At 41.6% G+C, this 26,495-nt stretch overlaps 6 protein-coding genes across 17 annotated transcripts in view; 3 read left to right on the top strand and 3 right to left on the bottom strand.

The window, feature by feature from the left end:
• LOC111597437 overlaps window positions 1–18,460 on the top strand; it is a 34,212-nt gene extending 15,752 nt beyond the window's left edge. For 4 of the 12 annotated variants that reach the window (XM_023312151.2, XM_023312144.2, XM_023312143.2 and 1 more), the window contains 5 exons: window positions 1,349–2,377; window positions 2,457–2,578; window positions 17,246–17,363; window positions 17,428–17,559; window positions 17,647–18,460. In XM_023312151.2, the coding sequence (XP_023167919.2) occupies window positions 1,421–2,377; window positions 2,457–2,578; window positions 17,246–17,363; window positions 17,428–17,559; window positions 17,647–18,135 (1,818 nt within the window). In that variant the 5' untranslated portion in view covers window positions 1,349–1,420 and the 3' untranslated portion in view covers window positions 18,136–18,460. The other 8 variants (XM_023312145.2, XM_023312149.2, XM_023312148.2 and 5 more) reach the window with 5 other exon arrangements.
• On the top strand, window positions 2,948–6,881 carry LOC111597436 (ribosomal protein S6 kinase 2 beta). The gene is made up of 2 exons (XM_023312141.1): window positions 2,948–5,454; window positions 5,941–6,881. Exons 1-2 carry the CDS (start codon window positions 3,357–3,359, stop codon window positions 6,534–6,536), a joined length of 2,694 nt encoding a protein of 897 aa, XP_023167909.1. The 5' UTR covers window positions 2,948–3,356; the 3' UTR covers window positions 6,537–6,881.
• On the bottom strand, window positions 14,186–16,372 carry LOC111597440 (protein phosphatase 1H). Its single transcript, XM_023312155.2, has 3 exons — window positions 16,100–16,372; window positions 14,328–15,851; window positions 14,186–14,271 (listed from the first exon to the last, which is right to left on the bottom strand). Exons 1-2 carry the CDS (start codon window positions 16,363–16,365, stop codon window positions 14,423–14,425), a joined length of 1,695 nt encoding a protein of 564 aa, XP_023167923.1. The 5' UTR covers window positions 16,366–16,372; the 3' UTR covers window positions 14,186–14,271; window positions 14,328–14,422.
• Window positions 18,461–18,849: 389 nt separating the features above from the next.
• Window positions 18,850–20,775, bottom strand: LOC115483089 (clusterin-associated protein 1-like). Its single transcript, XM_030224181.1, has 3 exons — window positions 20,456–20,775; window positions 19,047–20,384; window positions 18,850–18,959 (listed from the first exon to the last, which is right to left on the bottom strand). The coding sequence occupies exons 1-3, from the start codon at window positions 20,475–20,477 to the stop codon at window positions 18,850–18,852; spliced, it is 1,470 nt and encodes a 489-aa protein (XP_030080041.1). The 5' UTR covers window positions 20,478–20,775.
• A 1,062-nt stretch (window positions 20,776–21,837) lies between these two features.
• Window positions 21,838–23,786, top strand: LOC115483091. The gene is made up of 3 exons (XM_030224195.1): window positions 21,838–21,849; window positions 22,829–22,885; window positions 22,973–23,786. Exons 1-3 carry the CDS (start codon window positions 21,838–21,840, stop codon window positions 23,459–23,461), a joined length of 558 nt encoding a protein of 185 aa, XP_030080055.1. The 3' UTR covers window positions 23,462–23,786.
• Window positions 23,787–24,113: 327 nt separating this feature from the next.
• LOC111597435 (clusterin-associated protein 1) lies at window positions 24,114–26,114 on the bottom strand. Its single transcript, XM_023312140.2, is given in 4 exon segments — window positions 24,114–24,305; window positions 24,393–25,244; window positions 25,247–25,729; window positions 25,801–26,114. Coding segments are annotated over 4 exon segments (1,467 nt in total). The 5' UTR covers window positions 25,823–26,114; the 3' UTR covers window positions 24,114–24,195.
• Between the last annotated feature and the right edge of the window lie 381 nt (window positions 26,115–26,495).

The following is a 26,495-nucleotide window of genomic DNA, read 5'->3' as shown; positions in this document are numbered from 1 at the left end:
TGTCGGCTTAGTAAAAATGCAAACTTCGTCCCATATTGGCAATATTTTCAACTTAAGCTTAAAGAATTTGTAGAAATTCAGAGGAGGTTTCCAAATATAACAAAAAGAAGGATCAAAGTATTTTATGTTAACAATTTCTTGACAGCTTAAAAAATGAGTATTTTTAGTTTTTTGTTGTTTATTTTTGTTAAACCTTTTTAGTTTTGTTACCTGTTTTTATTTAATTTAAAAAATTATTAAACAGTTTGACCATAAAAATGCCGTTAGTTTGAATAAAAGGTTCTTAATTTTCCATCTAACGTCAAAAATTATATATGTTTTTCAGTGTGTACAAGTTTTTTAAGAAACAGTATATGACTTTTTATATATATATTTATATAATTATAGTGTTCATAGCAAGACTACAATTGGCATATCAAATTCGTGTATGCTTATGCTATGTAGCATGAGGGTCTGTCTGGCCAGCTTTTTATGGCCTCCATCGAATAGACCCCATCCCCCACCATCCACCCCATCAAAATACAGACAAAACTAGTGTCTCGATTTGTTTTTGTTTTTCCTACAACCAAGTGTGAACCGGTCTGTTGTTTAGAATGACAGTAAATCTAGAGGTCTAGTAAATGTCAAGGCAACAACAATGCAAATGACAACAGAGAAGCCGTCGCAATGCGAACGAGTTGACAAATTTTACTGGTTTCATTTTTATACCCTGATCCAATTGAAAATGGGAATTAATGGTGTTGTTAAACCGCATGTAATAGACAGATGGCAGCGACGCAGACCTCATAATAAAAATATAGTATTAGTATTGATCAGGATGAGAAGCTGAGTCGACTTAGCCGATTGAGTCTGCCTGTCTATTGGACGGACAGATAGACAGGCAGACTCAATGGTATAGTATGAATGCGTCGATCTCATTACCTATTAGAGTTAGACTTGAATTTAAATTGTGGAAACGTCTAAAGTACTCGCATATGTATCAAGTTTGTTGTTAATCAAATCGATAATTATTTTTGTTTTATTGAATTGTTACCTGCTGCTTTTAATGTAATATATTACATTTGCAAATTCTTGTTAAAGGAGTGAAGTGGAAGAGTTAGTAGGGATGCGCATCAATTGCCAAGGAAATGTTGGTTCGAAGCTAGGTGTCTTAATGTCGATTATTTTTTGAGTACAAAAGTGTGAGCTTGAAATTTTTTGTACAAGTTTATGCTAAAAACAAGCTCAAGAGTATATATTAAAACGTAGAACGATCGGTATCTCTTTGTCGTCTGTCTTACTTGTTGAAAGACCAATGTTTTTTTTTCGTATACACTTGGAAAATATTAAGTAATATATTTTATATTAGCTCAAACTTCCATCTGCAGCTCAGCACCAATGTACCCGTGAAATCAGCACGGCTGCAAGAAACAACCGCAATATGCAACAGGCGATGGTTAGCAGCAACGAACACTTTAATGGTCGCCACTCGGCATCACCGGCACGCACCATAGACTCGCACGACTCAACAACTGGCAGTATGGATACAATTGTGGATCGCAGTTTTAATCGAGAGGATTTGTTGCAGATGGGGAATACAATTGAGCAGAACAATGTCGGCGGCAGCTTGACTAATTCACAAAAAGCGACGCTCCAACAGCATCCGCAACAGCCAGATCAGCAGCGAGAACAACAGGATACACGTCAGAATTTGGATAGTCAGAGCCACATATATTCGAGTCCCGTCTATGATGAGAAACCTTCGCCGCCATTGAAACTAACAGCTGACACATTGCTGGCCAATGCGCTGTATGTGGCCAACGTAGATGATTCTGCAGAAAAGCCAAAGCTCATAAGTCACGAAGAGTTCAAGCAGCAACTGGAGGTGGCAATGGCTACACGTACTCCGGCCGTATTGCAGGTCAAGAGTATTAGCAATACCATCGATTCGCGTATTAGCAAGAAGCAGCGCTGCCCCCCGGAATTTATCAAGTATAAGGGTGGCCGTGGTAGACGGAGCAGCGATAGTGGAGCCAATGGTTCCACACTGTCAGCCAAGGAGCGGTGTAAGCATCGGGCCAGCAATGAATGCTGCTCAGCATTCCCATTGCAAATCGTACTAGGCGCATTGCAACTTGTTTTAGCCATTTTATTGGTGGCGCTGGGCTCCCTGCTAATAGTGCGCGACGCAGCCTTATCTATGGCCGGCTGCGGCATATGGACGGGTTTGATTGCCTCCATCACCGGGTCGCTGGGCGCGGTCAGCATGCGCAAAACCCAAACGGCCTTTCTAGCACTCAGTTTGGTCTGCATTGCCAGCAGCACGTTGGCGCTGGCCATTTCTGGAGTGGGCCTGTCGCGAGACCTCAATCGCATGGCCGAGCAAAAAAGTGAGCAGGTAAGAGTGCTGTTTCATCTATGATTTGCCATGCAAAATTGTTTTTGTTTATGTGTTGCTTCGCTGTTACTTTTTGCAGTTTGACCTGATCAATGCTCATAGCGAACTTTCAGCTGCTTGTGGACTAATATTTGCCCTATTTTTACACTTCGTGGTCAGCATTGTTTCGGTTTATCGTTGCGCCCTGCAGATTTGCACAAAGTGAGTACATTTTACTTATTTATTCCACTTTACTGACTACATAGTTGATCGGCTGGTAATGCCTTTGACTGTTAAATAACATAGCTATGTACTGCTTATTAGAGAACATCAACAGCTATGTGTGAGTCCACGATAAGTATCGCGTGGAGCTAGTGTCTGACTAGAGATATCGCTATTAAGTAAATAATAAACCGGCACGGCGCGATTGAGAACACATTAAAACTTCTATTTACTTCGATTGGTAAATATTATCAGTTGTAAGAATAATGTACATTTAATTCATAATTTGATTTGATTTATTAATTTTTAAACAATGTATAGAGTATGTACAACACAAATGTATATTGAGAGTATAATGTCAAACGGAAGAGCTAAGTGTAAAAGCGCGGTTCTTTCAAATTATGTGGTCGATGTTCATCGATATTTGTTGATTAAGTTAATCGCGCTGCAATCGGTAATAAATAAAACGTATTGAGGTTTCGATGTTGTTTCACATCACCAGCACGCATTTGGTCTAAAAGAAGTAAAAAGTACGAAAATTTATAAGAAAGAGAAACAAAAAACGGAAGCTCAAGCAAACGCAGCAGCCGCGAGCAGCGCAAAGCTCGTATCTATGCTTCGGCAGTTTGATGCGCCCGTGTCTTATATGCGACAACAACAGCAGCAGTAACAGCTACATCAACATTAAAAGAAATAAGAGCAAGTAGATCATATTAAACGGAACAATACGCCCACAAACGTGTACGTGCACTTGAACGCCAACAAGGCAGAAACAGTCATGCCACTGGCTGACTCTAATAGGGATATAAGACAGCTACAGCAGCACCAACAGCAAGTTGAAGTTAACAGCTGCAGCAACAGCAATAACAACAATGCTGAGCACGTACAGCGGGATAATGCATGTGCTGCAGCAGCAACTGCAACAACGGCAACATGTACAGCAACAACAACAAAGACAACAACAGCAGCGGCAACAACAATGGGTTTGCAGCTACGGCAACGCATGCAGATTACTTCCTCCGGCTGTAGTAGTCTCGCGGTGACACCGATGGAGCATACGCCAACCGATGAGGACAGCGGCGCTGTGACAACAGTAACGTCATCACAGCGCCGTCAACAACAACAACAGCAGCAGCAGCAACAACAGCAACAACAGTTGCAAGCTGCACTTGAACAACACCACATAACACCAAGCAAAAATCCCGAGCAGATGGAGCTGAGCGACTCGGAATCGTATGGTGCAGCGAGTTACGATGAATTTGAGCTGCGCGAAGTAGTCAAAGAGGGTCACGATAAAGCGGATCCTTCGCAATTTGAGCTGTTGCGTGTACTTGGCGAGGGCAGCTTTGGCAAGGTATTTTTGGTACGAAAGATTCTGGGCAAAGATGCGGGCACTCTTTACGCCATGAAGGTCCTGAAGAAGGCCACACTCAAAGTTAAGGATCGCGTGCGTAGCACAAACGAACGTAAAATTCTTGCTGATGTGGGTCACGCGTTCATCGTGCGCCTGCACTATGCGTTCCAAACCCCTGGTAAATTGTATTTGATACTCGATTTTCTACGTGGAGGTGATTTGTTTACGCGACTCTCCAAGGAGGTCATGTTTACCGAGGAGGATGTCAAGTTTTACTTGGCCGAACTGGCATTGGCGCTCAATCATCTGCACACCCTGGGGATCATTTATCGCGACTTGAAGCCAGAGAACATTCTTCTCGATGAGCACGGGCACATTGCTCTGACTGACTTTGGTCTGTCGAAACAACCACTGGATGGTTCCAAGACGTATAGCTTCTGTGGCACCGTTGAATACATGGCTCCCGAGATTGTCAATCGCAAAGGTCATGACTTTGCTGCGGACTGGTGGTCATTCGGTGTTCTTATGTACGAAATGCTAACGGGAAATTTGCCTTTTCATGGCCAGACACGCCAAGAGACCATGAATCAGATATTGCGCTCCAAGCTAGGCATGCCCGAGAATCTTTCACCAGAGGCACAGTCCTTACTGCGTGCGCTCTTCAAGCGGAATCCATTGAATCGACTCGGTGCTGGCGCGCAAGGCATCCTAGACATTAAAGCGCATTGTTTCTTTGCCACCATCGATTGGGTGCGTCTGGAACGTAAATTAGTGCGTCCACCATTTATACCGGCGGTCAGTCGTGATGATGCCTTCTACTTTGATGTGGAGTACACTTCCAAGTCGCCGCGCGATTCACCCGGTGGTCCAATATCCGCATCTGCACACGAAATCTTTCGCGGCTTTAGCTTCGTAGCACCCATGCTGCTAGAGGATAACACGAATATTAGTGGCTCCAATAACGTAAGTCCCATGCATGCTGCTCTATCGACTTCTTCAGTGCCATCAGTGGTGGTGGCGCCTGGGCCACGCAGCTTACCTGGTGTCCTGCCTGGCAATTTTCTATTCGAATATAATTTGCTGCATGAATTAGGACGTGGCACGTTCTCTGTGTGTCGCCTGTGCGAGCATCGCGCCTCCAAAAAGCACTACGCTGTGAAGATCATCGAAAAGGCTGCCGTAGCATCCGCAGCATCCTCTGCTACAGTGGATTGCTGGGAGGAGGTAGAGATAATGCTACGCTACGGCAATCATCCGAATATTGTGACGCTCTATTCGGTGTACGAGGATATCAGCTCCGCGTATCTGGTGATGGAGCTGCTCAAGGGCGGCGAACTGCTCGATCGCATCCTGGCAGTTGGCCAAATGTGCGAGAGTGAAGCTAGTGCAGTCTTGCGCACGATTGCCGCGGCAGTCGCGTATCTGCACGAGCACGGAGTCGTACATCGGGATCTGAAGCCTTCGAATATGATCTACTCGAGCATGCGACAAACGCCTGAAACGCTTAAGCTCTGCGATTTAGGTAAGTTTTGCTACCCTGTCAAGGGTATGGAAATAATCTGAGCACGTTTAAACACAGTTGAGCAAAGGATATAAAATTAGTAAATTTCCAATTATATATTCATTTAAGTCACTAAATGAATACAGCCAACTTATATGTACTCTGATGCCTTTACGCACATATAGGTTTATTTCTTCCAAATTTCCCAAAATTGTTCAATTTCGTCAATGAGGTATATACATATGTATTCCACTCATTGAGTGCTTATCCTTTTACTTATGTATTCTTGCATTCATTATAGGTATTTTTTCAGTGGAGCAAACTAAAAATAGTTAAATAAAATAGAGGTTTGTTTCGAACCATTTCATATCAAGACCTGCTATATAGTTTAGATTATATAAGACTTATATAACAAAGAACTGCTCTAACATCGTGTGTAGTATTGGTACATATAATGCATATATCTGCATATGTATAAATATTACTGAAAAAAAACTCGCTTTGCAGGTTTCGCGAAGCAACTGCGCGCTGACAACGGCCTTTTGATGACGCCCTGCTATACAGCTAACTTTGTGGCACCGGAAGTGCTGAAGAGGCAAGGATATGATTTGGCTTGTGACATTTGGTCATTGGGTGTGCTGCTTTATATTATGCTATCAGGGCGGACGCCGTTTGCCAGCACGCCAAATGACTCGCCGGATGTAATATTGAAACGAATTGGATCAGGACACATTGATTTTAGCAGCACTCGCTGGTCGTTGATCAGTGCGCCAGTTAAGGATTTATTACGTCAGATGTTACACATTGTACCCGAAAATCGACCAACAGTGGCACAGATCATAGAACACAGTTGGGTGCGGGATCAGTTTTCTGGCAATGTGCAGCTTACAGAATTTGCACAGAATGCGACTAGCGGCTCTTCGCAGCAATTGTCATTGGAAGCACAACAGCAGCAACAGAACCATATTTCGATGGCGCTACGAGGTGCTGTGGATGCAACTTTTCGCGCTATTGCCATACCGCAAGCAGCTAATGTAGGACCAGTAGAGCTGTCGATGCTGGCCAAGCGGCGAGCCAAAGATCGCGCAAATTTGCATTTCTAATTGTCAGCAGGTTTGTGCCTGTGACACCAGGCCAAGCGGCAACTAATTCAATAAAAATATACTCTGAATAGAATTCTGATCCGTTGCCGGGCATTTCCGTAATGGCGTTAAGAATAGCATGTCACCATAAATCCACACCAAGAGCAGCATAAAAATAATTGTAGTTTAGAGCAGCAGATTTGCCCCACCAAGCTGCGTTTGGCCTAAGTTTAAGTACATTGGCAAGGAAAATGATATTGCGGCAGTGCCGTCCCTTCCACTCTCAATCTATCCCTCTCTTACATTATGTTATGTCTCTGTCTATGTCGTATCTTCTATGCAACACTTTTTTAACTAATAATTTAAGACCGATATATGGAAAAATACAAAATTCGAAATTTATATATATTTTTTTTTGTTGTGTTTTTCCATATATATATATATATATATATATATATATATATATATATATATATATATATATATATATATATATATATATATATATATCTGTGTAAATGTATGCCATCCTGTATCCCTCAAAACCAGGTATACACTCCCAGACACACTCGCGACTAATTCACACTTTACATAAATAAATTTCAAATTGGCTAAAAAACACACAAAAAGTAGATGCGAAAAGGGAAAATCGTGAATATTTTAAATATCTTAGCTAATTTTTTCACATCATGTGTTATTGTTGCTAAATCAAATTAAATAATTAAATTAAACAAATAGAAAATTAAGGCAAAACAGGAAAAGATGCTTATAAATATAATTGTTAAGACCTAAGCAAACTATGTATACATATATATATATATATATATAAATTATATGTTTTCCAGTCCTGTGGTGACTGAAAGTTAGGTTGAGAGGCGACTGTGCCTCTTATTGCTGGCCTCGGGCTCAGACAATGAAATAAGCCATTTAACGAGCAAATGACGGAGTGAATATTTATTTAAGCGGTTTACTGGAAGAACGCTTTTTAACCCTGCTTTTAATTGTTCTTTTTTGAATAATCGAAACAGTTAATTTTATTGGTTTTTCTTATTATATTCACTATTTTTAGTTTTACTTATATGACACCAATTTTTAGCATGTCCTATCAGTACGAGTTAAAACACGAGACTGATCTATATTTTTACAAATCATAGCCTCACCGGCGTAAGTAGAGTTGCCCTTGCCAGGGCTGTTCCTTAACTTGTCTAGCACCCGATAATAAGTGTTGAATAATACCTTACATTAAGTGTTATAAGCTAACTAAGTGTTATAAGTTAACTACCCCCCCCCTCAAGTGTAAGGTCGTCCTCGACCGACCCAATTCCAGCGACGACTCCTCGCAAGTGCTTCGCGGACTTCTTTGCGTCGATGATCCACCAAAGAGTGAAGCCAATGCAGATTAAAGCACAGCATATGGCTCCTCTTTCGGAGTGCCGTACAACGACACATCATCAAAGTGCACCATTTCGGTTCCTTGGTCGCATATTAGCAGCGGTGACCAGCGAGTCGGTGCAGGTGTTCTCGAATGAAATCCGCAAGTCGTTCTCATTCACATTCAATACGGAGCAGTATGAGCAGCGTACTGATTCTTCGCTATCGCCGTTCAGCAGGCGCTTACTAAGCTTGCTCTTGCGCCTACGTATGTGGCGTCTGTTGAAGCTGTTGGTGCACGACGTGGACGTGGGCCTTGGCATCGGATGATGCATACCAAAGTTGTGCAGCTGCAGCGACTTGAGTGTGGCTGGCGCCGTCGATGACTGGCCGTGCACGTGCCCGTGATGGCCGTGATGACTGTGTCCCACCACTCCAGCGATGCTATGAGCCGTTACTGGACGAGTGATGTGTGTAGTCTGTCGGCGCGCTCAGCTGGCGATTGAATTCGGCCTTGCGGCGCGTCAAGTCCGTCAGGCAGTATTTGTTCAGATGGCCGTTGCTGGAGACAGGGCTCTTGGGCGATGATGCCAGATGCTGCGTATAGGCCGAAGGAGTTGCTGCTCACGCTTAGCTTATTGCCGGCGTTGTGCAGCAGATTGTTACAGTTCTTGCCGCTGATCTTGGCCGACTTTTGCCCGTCGTCGGTATCGTGTTGCTGCTGCTGCTAGCCGCCCTGTACTCCTTGTCGTCGCTCTCGCTGCGCACCGATGCTCGATACGCAGGAAATGTCTTCGTCTTGCTCTTCAGAGAGCCGTTCAGCAGTAGCTGCTGTTGCCGTGCGGCAACTGCCGACAATGCCGGCAGCTGCAGTTGACGTGACGCCGCTGCCGATGAGGATGAGGATGAGCAGGCAGCCGTGGCAGGTGTCGACAGAGATGGGCAGCGGTTGGAGCAACCTGTGGCTGTGAAACTTCTTGAATTAATGCAGTTGGCGGTGTTTTGGGGATTTCTTGACTTGGTTCTAGTATGGATGAAGAGTCGCTTGGCTCTGCCGCCGCGAAGAGTTCGTTAGTTGTTGCTGGCTGATGAGCTTCTACTGTTGGTGGTGGTGCCGTGAACAAGGGGGTTTCCTCAACGATTCCGCTTGTAGATTTGCATGCTGTGGTTCTGGCTTAGCATCCAACTATGGGGCGAATAGAGCTGTTGCTGGTTCTTGTGGACGACAGGATAAATCGTAATTTTTCTGCAGGCTTTTTTAATTTTTGGGAATTTGGTTATAAAATGTATAGTGTTGATGGATTCCTCTAGCCAAATTGATTTTAAATCTGAGGAGTCCAAAATGTTTGGGCTAACAATGAGCCTTCGCGAGAGTAATAGCAAGCATTAAACTTTGCAACTCCATCGTCCGCATTCTGTTTCTGGACAGTGTTTCAGTGTTTCAAATAAATAAATCAATAAAATCAATTTGTGAGTTTTGGCTATCCCGAGAACTCCACTGACAGCAAATGTTAACTGGTTAAGTTGGTCTTGAACCTCAGTGTTTACTTCTATCCGTCTACTGTTGGCATTCATTAGTCGCATTTCAGTGGACCTAGTCTGCTCTAAATCACCGGCATCGGGTGTACCCGCCACCAAATTGTTTTATAAAAATTATGCCAAGTGGCTAAAGGTAAATTGAAAAACTATATCTAACTTATTCTAAATTGCCTAGCGGCTTATAATAAAAGGTGTAATAAAAAAACAAGGGAGTCATCTTAGGTTGTCCTTGTGGACCACCCTTCCTTTAATGAGGACCTCGGTCCCCAGGTCTGCTTCCACGGCCTTCTCGACACATAAAGGTGTGAGTTTGTTTCCGAGCCGTCGGTTGGACTTGACCAAATCCTTGTCACCAACATCGAAGACTCTATTCTGCCGCTTTGCGTTCTCCCTAGCTCTGAGCGTCGTCTGAGCGTTTCTGATCTTTTCTTCTATCTTTTCTTGTGGCTCTTGTTTTTTGGGGTGTCTATCATACTTAGCCCTAGCACATGTTTTGCAGTTTTGTACCATTTCCTTGGCAATTTTTGCCATCCGTGGAAAGTAGTACTCCGAGAGTACCTGCTTAACATTTTCCTGTGCAGACCTATGGGCCCTATTATGCTCGACTGTGAGGATTTCCCTTCCTTCTCCAACCGCAAATATGTCCACTACGCGATTTTTGCAATGCCAGAACTTTGTGGCTGGGTATCTTCGCACCAATGCATCTTGTATCATTGCAAGCGTGTGTAAATTACAGTGGAGAGCATTTACGCATTTGGGTGAGACTACATCTTCGAGCTCGTCTAGCAGCGATTCGACGCATGTATAGCTGATCAAGTAGCGTTTCTTATTTCCAAAAAGAATAAAACTTCGTTTTAAGGGGAAACGCGCCTCTTCTAGCACTATCTGGTTTTGAAAACAGTTCAAGGGTTTGTCTGTCGTCTCAATGGTGTTGGTGAGAGATACCTCACTGTGGATCGTTGCTGCGCAGGACTCAATTTCTTGCTCATTTATAGCGTTGAGCTGCTGTCTTGACAAGGCATCCGCAACCAGATTGTCCTTGCCAGGTTTATAGAAGATACGTGCATTAGACTCGTCAATGCGCGCTTTCCACCTTTTGATTTTCGCATTTGGATTAGATTCCGAAACTGCGAAGGTCAAGGGTTGATGGTCAGTGAAGATATTAATGTCTTTCACCCCATACAAATAGTGCCTTAATTTGGCAAGTGACCATACAATGGCCAATAACTCTCTCTCATTGGTTGCATAGTTAACCTCACTGTCCTTCAATGTTCTTGAAATCATTGTTATAGGACGACCCTCTTGAGACAAAACTGCACCTATGCCGTGAGCCGAAGCATCGGTCGTTAGATCGAATGGCTTCTTAAAATCGGGGTACCTGAGCATTACATTCTCGGATGACAAAATATCGCGCAACTTCTGAAATGCCCTCTGCTGCACTTCAGAGAATTGAACCTTTATATTTCTGGACCTATGCTTACTGACTGTTCCATTTTCACCCTTTAGGATATTCGAGATGGGTCTTGCTATTGCGGCGAAGTCCCTAATGAAACATCTGTAATAACTTGCGAGGCCTAGAAATGATCTAACCTCGAACAGCGTTTTTGGTTCTGGATACTCCTGTATTGCCCTAACCTTTTCAGGATCCGTCGTGGTGCCAGTGCTGGTGACTACGAAACCAAGAAAGTTCACGCTTTTCTTAAAAAAACGTGACTTTTTGACGGAGACCCTCATGTTTGCTTTGTATAAGCTTTTTAGGACCCGATCCACGTGTTTAATGTGGGATTCCTCATCTTCTGAAAAGATGATTACGTCATTGACATCAACATAGCAAAATTTGCCAATCTGCTCTCGCAGTATGTCGTCGATGGTTCTTTGAAAAATGCTTGCTGCATTCTTTAATCCAAAGGGGAGTCTTTTGAACTCGTATTTCCCCCCGTTCACAGAGAAAGAGGTTTTTTCACGGTCGCGTTCAGCGAGTATGATCTGGTGATAACCAGACTTGAGGTCTAATGTTGAAAAGAATTTGGCTCTCCCCAAATTCCCCAATATCATTGATATATTTGGCATAGGGTATTTGTCCGGCACGGTTTTTTTCGTTAAGTTTACGAAAGTCCATTACCAACCTCATTTTCCTATTGCCCGCTTCATCAGTGCCCTTCTTGTCTACTACCCATATTGGGTTATTGTAGGGAGAGACGGACTTTTGAATTATATCATTCTTTAGTAGATCTTTGATTTCTTTATTAACGAAATCAGCCGCTCCCATTGGATATGGGTAAAGCTTGGTATAGATCGGTTGCTCATCTATGGTCCTAATGGTAGCCACGACTGATGTGTTATACGGCAACGTCTCGTCTGGGTCTGCAAAGGCCTTTTGTCTGGTCTTCAGCATTTTCAAAAAAGAACTTCTAACTAATGGGGATGCATCTGCTATTTGTTCAGCTAACTCATTAATTTTTTGAGTCCATGCATGCTCCCTCTGCTGGTTTACAGCAGCCTGTTCGGCTAAAGCTTTGCTGATAGCCGTCCTTATTACTTCCGTAAGCTGATCTACATCCATTCTACCTGATGGTGGGAGAACTGCACAGTCGGAATCTGAGTCGCTAGACTGCCTGCGAGGGTTTCTCTATTGGTTGAACCGAGACATGCGCAGGTCAGTGGTCGCGAAAAATAAAACGGACCGTCAGAAGATGGGTCGAATTACGTCACAGCTCTGAACTACGAGAACTGCATGCACAACTTCAGACACACAGAAAGTAACACAATGTAATTTTATTGACGATCTGAATGATCAATTGCTGCCACTAAAATTCCCAAAGTAGTCACTCTCACTTGGTTCTGATCATTAATTTTTTTTTTTTTTTTTTACATGCAATTGCAATATAAAATACTCGCTAGTCCTAGGTATTTTTTTATAAAATAAATTTTAACACTTTTTGTGTTTGAAGAAAAATTTTGGCTAGAGTATCCACTTACAAGATTCAACTAACACAAAACAAAAAAAAAAAAATCCCTTTATAAGATCTGTCAATTGCAGCTCCCGCGCTGCTGTCTTAATTGTTGTTGGTTGTGGAGTCCGACCACTAGTTGGGCGCCAATTATATGTTTTCCAGTCCTGTGGTGACTGAAAGTTAGGTTGAGAGGCGACTGTGCCTCTTATTGCTGGCCTCGGGCTCAGACAATGAAATAAGCCATTTAACGAGCAAATGACGGAGTGAATATTTATTTAAGCGGTTTACTGGAAGAACGCTTTTTAACCCTGCTTTTAATTGTTCTTTTTTGAATAATCGAAACAGTTAATTTTATTGGTTTTTCTTATTATATTCACTATTTTTAGTTTTACTTATATGACACCAATTTTTAGCATGTCCTATCAGTACGAGTTAAAACACGAGACTGATCTATATTTTTACAAATCATAGCCTCACCGGCGTAAGTAGAGTTGCCCTTGCCAGGGCTGTTCCTTAACTTGTCTAGCACCCGATAATAAGTGTTGAATAATACCTTACATTAAGTGTTATAAGCTAACTAAGTGTTATAAGTTAACTTATATATATATATATATATATATATATATATATATATTTATCATACATTACATAAATATATGTGTATATGTATATTTATGTAATGTATGATGCCGCATTGTTACCCGTATTTATACCAAAACGAAAGCTCATAAACAAAAAAAAGAAAGTTTGAAATATTTAGAATCAGCGTATGATGATGACTTGGGTTTCACTATCTACCGATGACTCACAGACATTGTTGTTGCCTCAACAAAACTGGCATACCTCCGCCATATGTATCTATTTCAAGTTTCCTTCCTCTGCTTAGTATGTTTGACTCGTTTAATTGTATTCAAATTTTTTGGTATGCAAATTTTAATTTTAAGGAAGCGATTCGAAAAAATATTAACGAGCATTTTATGCTTAGATGTGCGCAAAATTAAGAATCGTCGAATGATCAAAGATTTATAAAAGTATTTATAATATAATTAAAATACAATTCCATTAATCATACACTGCATAATTTGAACTCCTTTTTCTATTATGTAGTTGGAATTTACTTGAAAATGCTAAATAACGCAAGAAAACTAATTATGATAATCAAAGATAATCATACACAAATTTTGTTAAATGTTTGTTTGTTAAATGTAATAGTACACAACATACAAATATATAGTATAGTATAATTGTACGGAATAGACGAGTAACGATTTTTTACTTAATCTTGCTTTTGAGTTTTCGCTATTTAACAATTGATGGTTTTATTTATATTAGCAACTTAAAATACTATTTGATTTTTTGTTTTAAAATTACATTTTTAATTTTTTTTTATATTTTTAGTTTAATTAGCGTCAATTTTATTTTGTTTTTAGACTGCACATTTTTTTCAATTGTTCAACTTGTTTTATATATGCTCCGCGCCTCTTGGTTAGAGTTATTTATAAGAATACATAAGCATTTACACGTAGTTTAAGATAAATGAATTTTGACAAAAAAAAATTATAAGTGAAAAAGAAATCAATTTATACACTAAATTATTGTACAATGCACATTCTTCGAAAGAACTGAAATTCTACTTTGTACATGTACCTGCTTAGAAGAATTTTCTGTATTTCCTGTTCTTGTATGCCCACCTCAGAAATCTTAAAAATAATGTTTTATATAACATTTTGTAGGGACATGCCCGTGTGGATCCTGAATATCGTTTATCGCATTCTCTACTGTTTGTTACCTTTCACTTTGCGATTGTTGCGTTGTTTATTTGATGCCGCTACTTTTGAGACAACTGCTGTTATTATTGTCTGCTGATATTACTATTGGGTCCTCTAATGTGCCTGTAATTGAATTCGAGTTTAAGTTAAGATATTGAGATACTTGTCAAACTATATACCTTTTACACGTGCATCCAGTTGTACTTGTTGCTGACTGTTTTGAGGCCCGCCTGGAGCGATGTGTTATCGCTTAGTTCTACAACGAGAGTTACCTCTAGATCCAGTTCGAACGCTGTTCCTGATCCTCCTGCTTCTTCTTTTCTTGTGTCAGCTGTGCAGGCACCGTCTCTACCTGTGCAGTCACTTGCTGCTGTTGGATATGTGGCTCTTCCACAACATTAGCCTCTTCAGCTACGATATCATTGAGCGCATTTGCCGCTTCCTGAGCCATATTGGCTTCGACTGTTTTGCGCCGTCGCTTCTCTAATTCGCGTGTGTCGTTGCGTGTCCATTCGATATGCTCTTTGTAATACTGGTATACTGGAATCACAATCACTGAAATATCATCGACTGTAGCCGCCGCTTTACTATCCGCTAAGCGCCAATGCCCTGACTCGTTAATTTTTCCACGGGCACGTGCTACCAACTCTTGGGCGGCCATTGTGTAGCGATGTTTCTCCTTGGGATAACGTGACAACATTTGGAAGACGGTGCGTGAAACAGCGTCATTCTCGGACACATCCCAAAGTCCATCGGTGGCCATTACAAGTACGCCGTAATCACCATCCTCATTGTGTTCATCGGGTATGCTAACAACCTGACTAAGATCACGCTGCCGCACATCGGGTTGTGGCGTTAGAAATGGTTTTATCTGAACGCCCGTATTAATGGCTAGTAAATCGTGATCACCAAAGCCACGAGTCACGCCCAGCGTGCCCAGCAATCGGCTGCGTTTACCCTCGCCATTAACCACAGGCATGCGCAGATCATTACGCGTCAACGTCTTGTATGACCAGCCTTTCATGGTACTTTGCCGGCAGAGTATACGCTTGCCCATGTCCGTAATATGTGGCCGTTTAGCATACTCCATAGTCACATACTGTTGGCGCATCAAATGTGGTTTTAAGCTAGCCACGTTCATTAAACGTTCACGTTCTGTTTCCGGGGTATGATCTGCGGAATAGGCCGTCGGGTAACTATCTAAACTGTCTATCGGATTCGGCTCAATCTCATTGGGCTCTGACTGCGTCTCACTAACTGCGACTCTAGCTCCCGCTCGTCGCTGACAGAGCACGGCCCGACTATCACCAGCATTAGCCACATACATTTTACCATCAATAAAAAGTGCGACGCAAGCCGTGCAGCCGCCCGCATTGCGGTAGTGCTTCCTGTCTTGTGCAATTAGCCAATCCATGTGGAAGAAAGCGTTCTCCAGGGCGCCAATAATCAGTTCATCCCTGCTGACCCGCCGCTGAAAGTAGGTCGGATGAGGGAATGTCGGATTGAGTTGCGGTATACCGTTATCGTTGTCTTCATCACGTTGCAACAACAGCTCGCTGCAGTCCACCAGCATCTCGTGCAGTATATCATGAAATTGATGAGAGGCGGCCAATGCAGCGCCATAGCCAGCATGGCCATCGAAAATACCAAAATACGTGTAGGGCAGATCGGGATGCCTCTTATCTGGATCCATAAGCACATGCCTGAAAGCCATATGACAATGTAGTTAAACTTTTTAATGATAATCTAATTATGGTTGAAACATCTTCAAATGTTTCACATTATTATAAGATTAACCTTCTCGATATATTATAGGTATGATATTTATCGTAAAAAACAATAACACTGTCTTTCTTTCTTTCTTCGTTGTTTATTATAGATTAATTTGACAATTTAAATATTTTCTTTATAATTTTTGTTTAATTTTAAAGTTTTTTTTGGTTAGACTTACCGACAGAAGGCAGCTTGATCCTCGTTCCACTTAGATTTGCCAGAGTTTATACATTCGGCATAGCCGGTGCCCCAAGGCAACAAATTTAAGTCTCGCGGAACAATAATCGGTCGAACATTATGATTGGCAGAGGCACGCAGCTCGTCGGCAGTAAGCAACTGTAGGAATGGAGGACGCCCGTAAGGGAACTTATCTCTCAGCCAGCCGGTAGAACTCTGATCAGGCTCCATGGCCGATATGAAACTATTTTTAAAGTTATTAAACATTTTTGGGGGAGTGAGAACCTTTCACAGAAGTCTCAACAGCTTTATTTTTCTGGTGCTGTTTCTCATCCACTCCCACTGACGTGGCGAGCTGTCGTTTTAAAGTTATTATTGCAATTCGTTGTTATGTCCCTACTCCGCTGTTAAATTTCAACGGCGTCTGTTAATGTGTGTCCAAATACAATTAAAAGGGAAATAAACCGATCAACAATCTATTGGATTAGGTTTCTTTCTTTGTTTTCTTTGTGCGCTTTGATTAGTAATCGTTTCCGACAACTTTAATATCGATTGTTGTTTGACCACTAGCGTCTGGCGTGTTCTTTTTATTGTTATTTGTTAAAAAATAAAATGTTTATTCTAATGTGTTAATTTATAAAGTTTTCAATTTGGTGACTTTCGAATACTATCGTATACAAAGAGCAGCAGCAACGTTATCGATTTGATTTGCTTTTGTTGCTCCACCGGCCAAATAGAAAAACAACAATCTGCTCATTTATCTGTTTTGCCTTTACGTTTGTAAAAATCAATACTTTGTTTTATTGTTAATGTTTCCGGGTACACTAGCACTGATACACTGAATCATTTTTATAGTTAATTAAAACATGCGCTTAGCACTGGCCGCGAAAGTGTCAGATTCTATCAAAGCAGATTAAATATTTTCTCTTCGCTGACGAATTTTTATGAAAAACAATAGAAGAAGAACAGACAGCTGCTATGCAATAAGAGATGGTCAGTGCGTCCCCAAATTTGTATCGAACTATCGTATTTCTAACGATACTTGTGCTATATTGCATTTAAGCTTAACATATAGGTGGCGCCACAAATTACATTTTTAAAGTTGTAAAATAAAACTGCAATTTTTTATTTATTTATTTACCTGCAGATCACAACGTAGTGAAATACGTGATGTAATTATAAAGTCGAACTTATCGGATATTACATTTGATCAACAAAAGGTGGATCAATACATGAATGCAATGCCCCTTAATTCCAGCGAAAACGTAAGACAACAGTTAATAAAAAGAGTTTCGACTCGTAAAAATATTCTCTCGTCGTTCTGTTTAGGTAAAAAACGAGAAACTAGCAGCCATGTGGATGTATGCTACACATACGGGTACCTTGTCGCACCCACAGTCATCAGTGCGCAAGTTCACGTCCCCATCACATTCCATCATACTCATATCAGCTGGTAATGGGGTAAGTCCTTATAGTGATAAATATTCTAATACACACATACAAATAAATATTTGTTCATAATCCAGTATTAAACTTTATAAATTTCAGATACCGCCGCCCCCTCCAACACGCTTGCCTCCCGCACCATCCTGCGTTGGAGGTGGCATGCAGCTGGCTGTGCTGCCGCCGCAATATAAACGTATGACGCTGCCCTATATGAAGTCGGGATCTCTGCTCTATGCCCATCCGGCCAGTTTAACAGGCACCTATCGCACCCCTAAGAGCACCAAATCAGCGGAGTTGAATGGACAGCGACGTCGGTGTCGTGTCGCTGGCAAGACAGATGGGATTCGCCGCCAACGCCGGAGGTCCGAGCCGGATGTTTTGGATGGGGCAGTCACTTTTCAATATACAGGCCTGGATCGTGCGATAGCTGACAATTTCCTGGCACGCCAGGAGCAATCGCAAGCAAGCTGCCACATTGATTACTCTTCATCCACGTCTTCGCCGCACAGCGATATCTACAGACAGCAAGCAGTTGCTGGCTCCCATGCCACAAGTAAAGCAAAGATTGTTTGCCGCGATGTGGTGATGTAGTATTGAGCAATTAGGCCCGAGTAGTCCCAAATTACGTTCAGCAATATCTTCTCCAAGTAACTGCCATGACCCCTTTTTTTCAAATTCTATGCACAGTGAGATCCGGACAATTCAAAATGACACGGGACTAACATTTATTTTACGGATTCTCGATTTGTCGAGATTTTCATTTAACGAGGCTCAAAAAATGCCAGCTTGTTTTTGGGGTATGCAAAATAAACTCATTTTTGTGTAGAATTGGCGTGATTGTTGATAGAGCTATTTTAAATTATTTTACCACCTCGATTCTCGGCGTTACTATCTGCAAAACCTAAAGGTAGTTTAATTGACAATAAATATCGCTTTACATTACGAATTGCAAAATTACAATTCAAAATGTAGGGCAGATCTTATATATATATATATATATATATATATATGGCATGCGTGTTTGTATATATATCAATATTACATGAATACATCAATTACACATTAATGGTGAATCAATAGTAATAGTATTAATGGCATTTACATAGTAAACAATTTGTATTAGATAAAGATTACATAAATGGGATATTTATGCTTCATTACTACATCAATGGGCATCAAAGCTACAACAATGCTACATTAATGATATATTTGTACGTAAATGGCATATAATTACTTTATAACTGGTATATCAATAATTCATGCAATGGTACATCGACTTTTACATCACTTCATATGCTCGTTTGGCTAAAAGTCCTCGTCGCTGTGGTGCTCTGTCTTGCTCGACGTTTTGGGGCGCAGCGGCATCTCGCCGGTTAGCTTCGATATGCTAATGTCATCGATGGAGTTCAGATCGACTGGGGGAAGACCCGAAAGTAATGAACAGGGAGTAGCAAAGGATATCAATTGATGTTTGTGGATATGCGCTTTAAGCTTATACTTACAATCATCATCGCCTGTGCCGGCGAACCTGCCAATAATATCACCCATGTCCAGTTCGCTGTCGGAGCTGCCAAAACTGCTGTCGTTATCCGTGCGGCGATTGAGCATGCTGCTGCTTGGCGCATTTCGTTCGATGTGTGTGGTTCGTGCGCCGCTGGAGCTAGATGCAGATGCCGTTGCTATCGTTCGACGACTGCGGCCTGTGGTGGGACGGGTGCGAGTGGTGGTCGTGCAGGGTCGCTGGCTGAGTGCTGCCGCTGTTAAACCACCCTTGGCTGCTCTGCTGCGCTGTACCAATAGATCCTCATCGCGTATGTCGGGTATTTCTGAGTCCAGGCCGAAGGACCTCTCGCGTGGCAATTCATTACACATCTGTCCGTCGCCATCACCATCGTCGCCATCATCGTCATCGTCCTCGTCCTCGATCAGGCCCTCTGGTATAAATGGCATCGAGTTCTCGGCAGGCTTCTGCAGCAGTGGCAATAGATAGATAGGCGTGACACGCCGCTTTGTACGCGCCTCTAGCTGATTACGTAGCGCTTCACGGATATGAAATCGCAGAAAATAGCGCTGAAACAATTGCTGCAGCTCCTTCTCGCACTCCTCGAACTCTGCCATGTGAGCGGGACGAATCTTCTGGAGTGCTTCCAACCGTTGCTTGGTGCGGTCCAGCTCTGCACGCTTGCGCAGCAGTTTGGAGGTGAATGCATTGAGTTCGATGCGTGCATTCTCTAGATGGGCCCGACTGGACTGTAGCTTCAGCTGGCTTACCTGGATAGCGTTCTTCATGGTGCGCTCAACGCTGATCAGCTCCATTGGTTGGGGCGTTTGGGCGATATGCACTTTCTTGTTACCCAGCTCCTTGGATAGCAGATCATAGAGCCCAGCGCCGCCCTGTGTTAGATTGGAGGATAGCTCACGAGCACGGCGCAACTCATCCATCTTGTCGCCAATATCTACTTGATTGAGACTATAATATTGCTGTCGGTCCTCATCCTGGTCCTCGCTCTCTTCTTCCGTCTGAGCGGGCGTAATCAGCAGGCGTGTTATCTTCTGTAGCTCCGTGGCACTGACGGCCGCTGCGGCATAGAGTTTGCGCGGATTCAGCCTTATGCCTGACTTAGTTAGAAAGAATTCGCTAGCTGCACGTATGAGCAGAACACGCTGTTCTTCCGTCTGGACACTGCCAGCCAGTAAAGCGCCAGGCTCTAGCAGCCTGGCCAGCCACTGCAGCAGCTCGGCCACAATGTGAAAGTTGGCCAGGCTGCCGTGCTGAGTAGCTAGCGCTTGGAGCGGAAAGAGTCGCGGAAAACCCAGCAACTTGAGATGCTCGCTGAGATCTGAAACACGAGAGTAGCAAAGGTAAGGGCAAAATGACAGGCGCAATTACAGTCACTGGGAAACCACTCACCGTGCACATCCTTGAACGACATTCTATTGACTTTACACAATTTCAATTGAGTACACGACGACTCCTGCTAAATTATGGATATTTTTCCACTTATTTGTTGTGGCTCTCCTTTTGGTTTCAATTTTTGTTTACGTTAGTAACGTGAGTGCGCAATTGCCTGGCAACCAGAACCACTTTCCTGACGACTGCCCGGCCAGCAATTAGCCCACATATCATGTAACAATTCCGTACACATTTAATTTATGAATATCTATTAAATCTTTGTTCTGTTTTAATTTTCAGTAGTACATTCATATATAGTATTAACACATGTACCGAACACTGTTAACATCATATTTAAGTTTAAGATGTTTATACTTAACATACATGTATATACATTTATGTCAAGTTCAGAGAATACCGCATTGGTTAACACGTACAATATACATATATTTTAAACGATTTATTTATTGTTTTTTTCAAGCTTGAGTTCAGATTTCTGTAAGTTAATAATTATAATTACGAAGACAACAATTTGTTGACTTACTTTCAAGTAAATTAGATTTAGGACTATCTGAGTCGACTAATTGCAATTATTATAATGAAACTGATCTGATCTTACGATATGTCATCAATATGATATCTTTAGACTAAAATAAATATAATCATCTATTCTTTATTCTCTACTCTGTCTTTGAATGAATGAATGTATACATATATATATATATGTATGTATGAATATATATACATATATGTAGATATGTACGTTTGTATGCATGTATGCATTTATGTGAGTATGTATAGATGTATGAATAAATGTATTAATTGTATGAATGTATGAACGTATGGATATATTTATAGTTACGGCTTTCCATTAACTCCGTCTTTAAAATTTATCCATTGTAACATAATACACACTGTACTTAGCTGTATTCTAAGAAAAAATCTACTAATGATTTAGTTATTTGCCAATTGATCCAGCAAGCGTGTATATATATATATATATATATATATATATATATATATATATATATATATATATATATATATATATATATATATATATATATATATATATATATATATATATATATATATATATATATATATATATATATTTCCTATATATTTAATTTATGTACCCAGAATTGAGGTCTTAGACATTTATGTTTGTTTCGATGATTTAGTCTTTAAGAACAGTTAAATCGCAACTATATGTATGTATGAATGTATGTATATTTGAACGTATTAATGTATGGATATATGATTGTATGAATGTATTTCTTGTATTAATATATGGATGTACATATATATATATATGCGTGAATGCATAATATCTGAATATGTGATTGATTGAATATTCATGAATGTAGGAATGTGTGAATGAATAAATGTATGAGTGTATGACTGTGAACGTATGAATGAATGAATGAATGAATGACTGTATGTAGGAACGTGTGTATATATGTACATATGTAAGTTAAAATAAAACATCATGGGGTTTTTATATTTACGTGCTAAATTCTGAGTTAAGGGCGGCAGCGCTGCTGACGACTGTCGCAACATTGTCTGTATCCGGCGACGACTGGATTCTTAGGCTGTTGCTGCGGTTCTTGACCGCAGCGAGAATTGTGTAACAACTTTGTTGTTAATTTCTATGTAAATGTTTAATTGCCTGAGTGTGTGAATGAATGTTTGAATATATGTATGTGCAACAATAAATGTTGAAAATTTTCAGTGGAATTTTGAGAGAGCATCGAGAAATTTATGACCATCAGTAATATACAAAACCATTAGATATGGGGCCAACTAATTTAGTTATATACCTCAATTAAAAACCTCAGAAATTGTAAGAGAGAAGTTTTTTTTTAAGAAAAGAATCTTAAATAACAAGTAAGAAATCTCTAGTCGGGGTGCCCGACTAGGAGATACCCTGATCCCAGTCCTATCTGCGTTTATTAATATTTTCCGTAGTTTGTATCAAGTATTCAAAAAAAAAAAAAAACAAATAAAAAACGACATTACGAGACCAGGATTCGATCCCGGACTGTTTGCGCAACGTGCACCAACTCTACCAACACCGCCACTTGATAATTAAAAAAAATAAAAAAACAATAGAAAACGTCCCATCGCCGCGAGGCTTGAAGCCAAGACCAACCGCTAACGGACGCCGTCTCTACCAACGCAGCCACTGCACTACTTATGTAAGACATTGCAAATTTGAAGTTAAGTAACAGCTTGGTTGAGATGCAAACGCCTTCACATAATGGCCCTAGTTCCAACTAAATTAAAATTTGAAGAATTTGGGGAAATTTATAGCCTGTATCTAAGATCCAATAAAAATCAAAATTGCATAAAATATACATAAAACTAAATATAAATTCAAATTTGGAGGCTCTAGCTCTTAAGACGTCCGAGACGTCCATCATACTCATATCAGCTGGTAATGGGGTAAGTCCTTATAGTGATAAATATTCTAATACACACATACAAATAAATATTTGTTCATAATCCAGTATTAAACTTTATAAATTTCAGATACCGCCGCCCCCTCCAACACGCTTGCCTCCCGCACCATCCTGCGTTGGAGGTGGCATGCAGCTGGCTGTGCTGCCGCCGCAATATAAACGTATGACGCTGCCCTATATGAAGTCGGGATCTCTGCTCTATGCCCATCCGGCCAGTTTAACAGGCACCTATCGCACCCCTAAGAGCACCAAATCAGCGGAGTTGAATGGACAGCGACGTCGGTGTCGTGTCGCTGGCAAGACAGATGGGATTCGCCGCCAACGCCGGAGGTCCGAGCCGGATGTTTTGGTTGGGGCAGTCACTTTTCAATATACAGGCCTGGATCGTGCGATAGCTGACAATTTCCTGGCACGCCAGGAGCAATCGCAAGCAAGCTGCCACATTGATTACTCTTCATCCACGTCTTCGCCGCACAGCGATATCTACAGACAGCAAGCAGTTGCTGGCTCCCATGCCACAAGTAAAGCAAAGATTGTTTGCCGCGATGTGGTGATGTAGTATTGAGCAATTAGGCCCGAGTAGTCCCAAATTACGTTCAGCAATATCTTCTCCAAGTAACTGCCATGACCCCTTTTTTTCAAATTCTATGCACAGTGAGATCCGGACAATTCAAAATGACACGGGACTAACATTTATTTTACGGATTCTCGATTTGTCGAGATTTTCATTTAACGAGGCTCAAAAAATGCCAGCTTGTTTTTGGGGTATGCAAAATAAACTCATTTTTGTGTAGAATTGGCGTGATTGTTGATAGAGCTATTTTAAATTATTTTACCACCTCGATTCTCGGCGTTACTATCTGCAAAACCTAAAGGTAGTTTAATTGACAATAAATATCGCTTTACATTACGAATTGCAAAATTACAATTCAAAATGTAGGGCAGATCTTATATATATATATATATATATATATATGGCATGCGTGTTTGTATATATATCAATATTACATGAATACATCAATTACACATTAATGGTGAATCAATAGTAATAGTATTAATGGCATTTACATAGTAAACAATTTGTATTAGATAAAGATTACATAAATGGGATATTTATGCTTCATTACTACATCAATTTTGCATTATTCTTACATCAATGGGCATCAAAGCTACAACAATGCTACATTAATGATATATTTGTACGTAAATGGCATATAATTACTTTATAACTGGTATATCAATAATTCATGCAATGGTACATCGACTTTTACATCACTTCATATGCTCGTTTGGCTAAAAGTCCTCGTCGCTGTGGTGCTCTGTCTTGCTCGACGTTTTGGGGCGCAGCGGCAGCTCGCCGGTTAGCTTCGATATGCTAATGTCATCGATGGAGTTCAGATCGACTGGGGGAAGACCCGAAAGTAATGAACAGGGAGTAGCAAAGGATATCAATTGATGTTTGTGGATATGCGCTTTAAGCTTATACTTACAATCATCATCGCCTGTGCCGGCGAACCTGCCAATAATATCACCCATGTCCAGTTCGCTGTCGGAGCTGCCAAAACTGCTGTCGTTATCCGTGCGGCGATTGAGCATGCTGCTGCTTGGCGCATTTCGTTCGATGTGTGTGGTTCGTGCGCCGCTGGAGCTAGATGCAGATGCCGTTGCTATCGTTCGACGACTGCGGCCTGTGGTGGGACGGGTGCGAGTGGTGGTCGTGCAGGGTCGCTGGCTGAGTGCTGCCGCTGTTAAACCACCCTTGGCTGCTCTGCTGCGCTGTACCAATAGATCCTCATCGCGTATGTCGGGTATTTCTGAGTCCAGGCCGAAGGACCTCTCGCGTGGCAATTCATTACACATCTGTCCGTCGCCATCACCATCGTCGCCATCATCGTCATCGTCCTCGTCCTCGATCAGGCCCTCTGGTATAAATGGCATCGAGTTCTCGGCAGGCTTCTGCAGCAGTGGCAATAGATAGATAGGCGTGACACGCCGCTTTGTACGCGCCTCTAGCTGATTACGTAGCGCTTCACGGATATGAAATCGCAGAAAATAGCGCTGAAACAATTGCTGCAGCTCCTTCTCGCACTCCTCGAACTCTGCCATGTGAGCGGGACGAATCTTCTGGAGTGCTTCCAACCGTTGCTTGGTGCGGTCCAGCTCTGCACGCTTGCGCAGCAGTTTGGAGGTGAATGCATTGAGTTCGATGCGTGCATTCTCTAGATGGGCCCGACTGGACTGTAGCTTCAGCTGGCTTACCTGGATAGCGTTCTTCATGGTGCGCTCAACGCTGATCAGCTCCATTGGTTGGGGCGTTTGGGCGATTGCACTTTCTTGTTACCCAGCTCCTTGGATAGCAGATCATAGAGCCCAGCGCCGCCCTGTGTTAGATTGGAGGATAGCTCACGAGCACGGCGCAACTCATCCATCTTGTCGCCAATATCTACTTGATTGAGACTATAATATTGCTGTCGGTCCTCATCCTGGTCCTCGCTCTCTTCTTCCGTCTGAGCGGGCGTAATCAGCAGGCGTGTTATCTTCTGTAGCTCCGTGGCACTGACGGCCGCTGCGGCATAGAGTTTGCGCGGATTCAGCCTTATGCCTGACTTAGTTAGAAAGAATTCGCTAGCTGCACGTATGAGCAGAACACGCTGTTCTTCCGTCTGGACACTGCCAGCCAGTAAAGCGCCAGGCTCTAGCAGCCTGGCCAGCCACTGCAGCAGCTCGGCCACAATGTGAAAGTTGGCCAGGCTGCCGTGCTGAGTAGCTAGCGCTTGGAGCGGAAAGAGTCGCGGAAAACCCAGCAACTTGAGATGCTCGCTGAGATCTGAAACACGAGAGTAGCAAAGGTAAGGGCAAAATGACAGGCGCAATTACAGTCACTGGGAAACCACTCACCGTGCACATCCTTGAACGACATTCTATTGACTTTACACAATTTCAATTGAGTACACGACGACTCCTGCTAAATTATGGATATTTTTCCACTTATTTGTTGTGGCTCTCCTTTTGGTTTCAATTTTTGTTTACGTTAGTAACGTGAGTGCGCAATTGCCTGGCAACCAGAACCACTTTCCTGACGACTGCCCGGCCAGCAATTAGCCCACATATCATGTAACAATTCCGTACACATTTAATTTATGAATATCTATTAAATCTTTGTTCTGTTTTAATTTTCAGTAGTACATTCATATATAGTATTAACACATGTACCGAACACTGTTAACATCATATTTAAGTTTAAGATGTTTATACTTAACATACATGTATATACATTTATGTCAAGTTCTGAGAATACCGCATTGGTTAACACGTACAATATACATATATTTTAAACGATTTATTTATTGTTTTTTTCAAGCTTGAGTTCAGATTTCTGTAAGTTAATAATTATAATTACGAAGACAACAATTTGTTGACTTACTTTCAAGTAAATTAGATTTAGGACTATCTGAGTCGACTAATTGCAATTATTATAATGAAACTGATCTGATCTTACGATATGTCATCAATATGATATCTTTAGACAAAAATAAATATAATCATCTATTCTTTATTCTCTACTCTGTCTTTGAATGAATGAATGTATACAT

The sequence above is a fragment of the Drosophila hydei genome, unplaced genomic scaffold, assembly GCF_003285905.1.
Source record: "Drosophila hydei strain 15085-1641.00,03,60 unplaced genomic scaffold, DhydRS2 tig00000383-arrow-arrow-pilon, whole genome shotgun sequence".
Taxonomy (NCBI): Eukaryota; Metazoa; Arthropoda; class Insecta; order Diptera; family Drosophilidae; genus Drosophila; species Drosophila hydei.
The sequence above is the reverse complement of the archived record's forward strand: the minus strand, read 5'-3'. Positions and strand labels throughout refer to the sequence as shown.

Excerpts from the sequence above, each read along its gene's own strand:
- LOC111597436 (XM_023312141.1), top strand. The coding sequence starts at position 3,357 with ATGCCACTGGCTGACTCTAATAGGGATATAAGACAGCTACAGCAGCAC. Across the intron at positions 5,455-5,940 it reads GCTTAAGCTCTGCGATTTAG|GTTTCGCGAAGCAACTGCGC; the intron begins GTAAGTTTTGCT and ends CTCGCTTTGCAG.
- LOC111597440 (XM_023312155.2), bottom strand. The coding sequence starts at position 16,365 with ATGTTTAATAACTTTAAAAATAGTTTCATATCGGCCATGGAGCCTGAT. Across the intron at positions 15,852-16,099 it reads GATCAAGCTGCCTTCTGTCG|GCATGTGCTTATGGATCCAG; the intron begins GTAAGTCTAACC and ends TATGGCTTTCAG.
- LOC115483089 (XM_030224181.1), bottom strand. The coding sequence starts at position 20,477 with ATGTCGTTCAAGGATGTGCACG. Across the intron at positions 20,385-20,455 it reads GTCGTTCAAGGATGTGCACG|ATCTCAGCGAGCATCTCAAG; the intron begins GTGAGTGGTTTC and ends CTCGTGTTTCAG. Across the intron at positions 18,960-19,046 it reads CGGCACAGGCGATGATGATT|TCGATCTGAACTCCATCGAT; the intron begins GTAAGTATAAGC and ends GTCTTCCCCCAG.
- LOC115483091 (XM_030224195.1), top strand. Across the intron at positions 22,886-22,972 it reads TCATATCAGCTGGTAATGGG|ATACCGCCGCCCCCTCCAAC; the intron begins GTAAGTCCTTAT and ends TATAAATTTCAG.